At 38.9% G+C, this 1727-nt stretch overlaps 1 protein-coding gene across 1 annotated transcript; it reads right to left on the minus strand.

The window, feature by feature from the left end:
* Positions 1-337: 337 nt before the first annotated feature.
* Positions 338-1500, minus strand: LOC138333404 (late histone H1-like). Its single transcript, XM_069281759.1, has one exon. It carries the CDS (start codon positions 1437-1439, stop codon positions 903-905), a length of 537 nt encoding a protein of 178 aa, XP_069137860.1. The 5' UTR covers positions 1440-1500; the 3' UTR covers positions 338-902.
* Between the last annotated feature and the right edge of the window lie 227 nt (positions 1501-1727).

A 1727-nucleotide genomic window follows, 5' to 3' on the forward strand; every position in this document is an offset into this window, starting at 1 on the left:
ATAAATGGTCAGTCATTTGGTGTCCAGTATCTAGCAGTGCTGTTTCTATGACCGTTGGCACCATATACGGCATTCTATCGTGGCGTCATTGTATCATATGGATGTCTGATGACAAAAGCGAGATAACTCTAACTGATGTTGGGTATAAAGCCATTATGCATCTCACTCGGATATGTCAAAAGTTCACTTTATTTAAACAGTAGGTGTAGGGTCAGATTGGTGTTTAAATTACATTTCCTTCGGTCATTTCTCAGGTGATGGTTAAATTATCATTTCACGACTCCGTGGATGTTTTGTAACAATTATACCATGCTAAACACAACAATAAATACAAATAAAGGTTTTTAAAAGTTTTATATAGTTCATGTTAAAATATGACAATAAATATAAAGATCTTCATAGAAGAAATAAAACAACGGGTCATAATAAATAGCACAAGATGGTATAACAATGCCATTCATTACTTTTAAAATGTTCGTGAGTAAAAACAACGCCGATGATAAATGGTTTATGGAGATGAGAAAATGTCAAAATGAAATTATGAACGAATGAAGTGATGAATGAATGAACGATTGAAATGGTGAATGAATAGATGAAAATATGAATGAATTAAATGATGAATGACTGACATAAGTGTTAATAAAATACACCGAACCACGAGTCCTTTACTGTCCAGCACTGATGACGTCCGGCGTCCATCCTTTGGACTCTTTATGCACTCGCGTCAACTGTGGCATCGATGCACAAAACACAAATAATGTTAATGATGATCCATGAATTATGAAACGGCCACCGGAGCATTGTTTTTTCCGATCAGTATTTCACACGTGCCACATAAAATGCTGCCTTACGAAGAAATCCAACGAATACGTATCACTCAGAAAAGTTTGTCTACTCACAGTTTACTTCTTTGCTGCTTTCTTTGCTGGCTTTTTCGCTGCCTTCTTTGGGGATTTCTTTGCTGGTTTCTTTGCGGCGGGCTTTTTAGCTGCCTTAGGCTTTGCTGCCTTCTTTGCTGGTGACTTTGCGGTTTTCTTCTTTGGTGTTTTAGGCTTCTTTGGTTTCTTTGCTGCTGACTTAGCCTTCTTCTCTCCTGTCTTCTTTGGCTTGGCGGCTTTCTTTGCTTTGGGTTTAATTGCCTTTGGCTTTTTAGCCTTGGGCTTTTCTGCCTTTGCTCCTAATTTGAAGCATCCTTTTGAGGCGACAATGCTTTTGTCGGCAAGCCCTTTCTTGATGGCATTTCGGACACCCCTGCTGACTTTCTCGTCGCTCAAGTCTTTGTATTTGGACAGAATGTATTTCTTGATAGCTTGCCTAGATGAGCCTTTCTTGTCCTTCAGTTCGGTGATTGCAGCCTTCAACATCGCCTTGTATGAAGGATGGGTTGGTTTCTTAGCCTTGGTGGCCTTTTTCGCTTTAGGTGTTGCAGCTGCAGACATTGTGTATTGTTGATTTGAGCTTGGTACGTTCAATCAGTACAGTCACAAAATCAGTAATGAGTTATCGGTCCTGAACGCCATATACAAATAAACTTTGCTCGAACCTGGCCGAAGACACCCCCTACAACTTCGGTCCTGAAATCTATGTTTTCATGATAGAACGAATATTTGTGTTTCTTGACCTCAAAACACACTGTTTTAACAGATAACCGTTATTCTTATTCAATGAAACCCAGTTGTATTTGAATCTGCACACAGAAATCTTCATTTTGATGCAAAGATATTGAC

The sequence above is a fragment of the Argopecten irradians genome, chromosome 10 (assembly GCF_041381155.1).
Source record: "Argopecten irradians isolate NY chromosome 10, Ai_NY, whole genome shotgun sequence".
NCBI classification, from domain to species: Eukaryota; Metazoa; Mollusca; class Bivalvia; order Pectinida; family Pectinidae; genus Argopecten; species Argopecten irradians.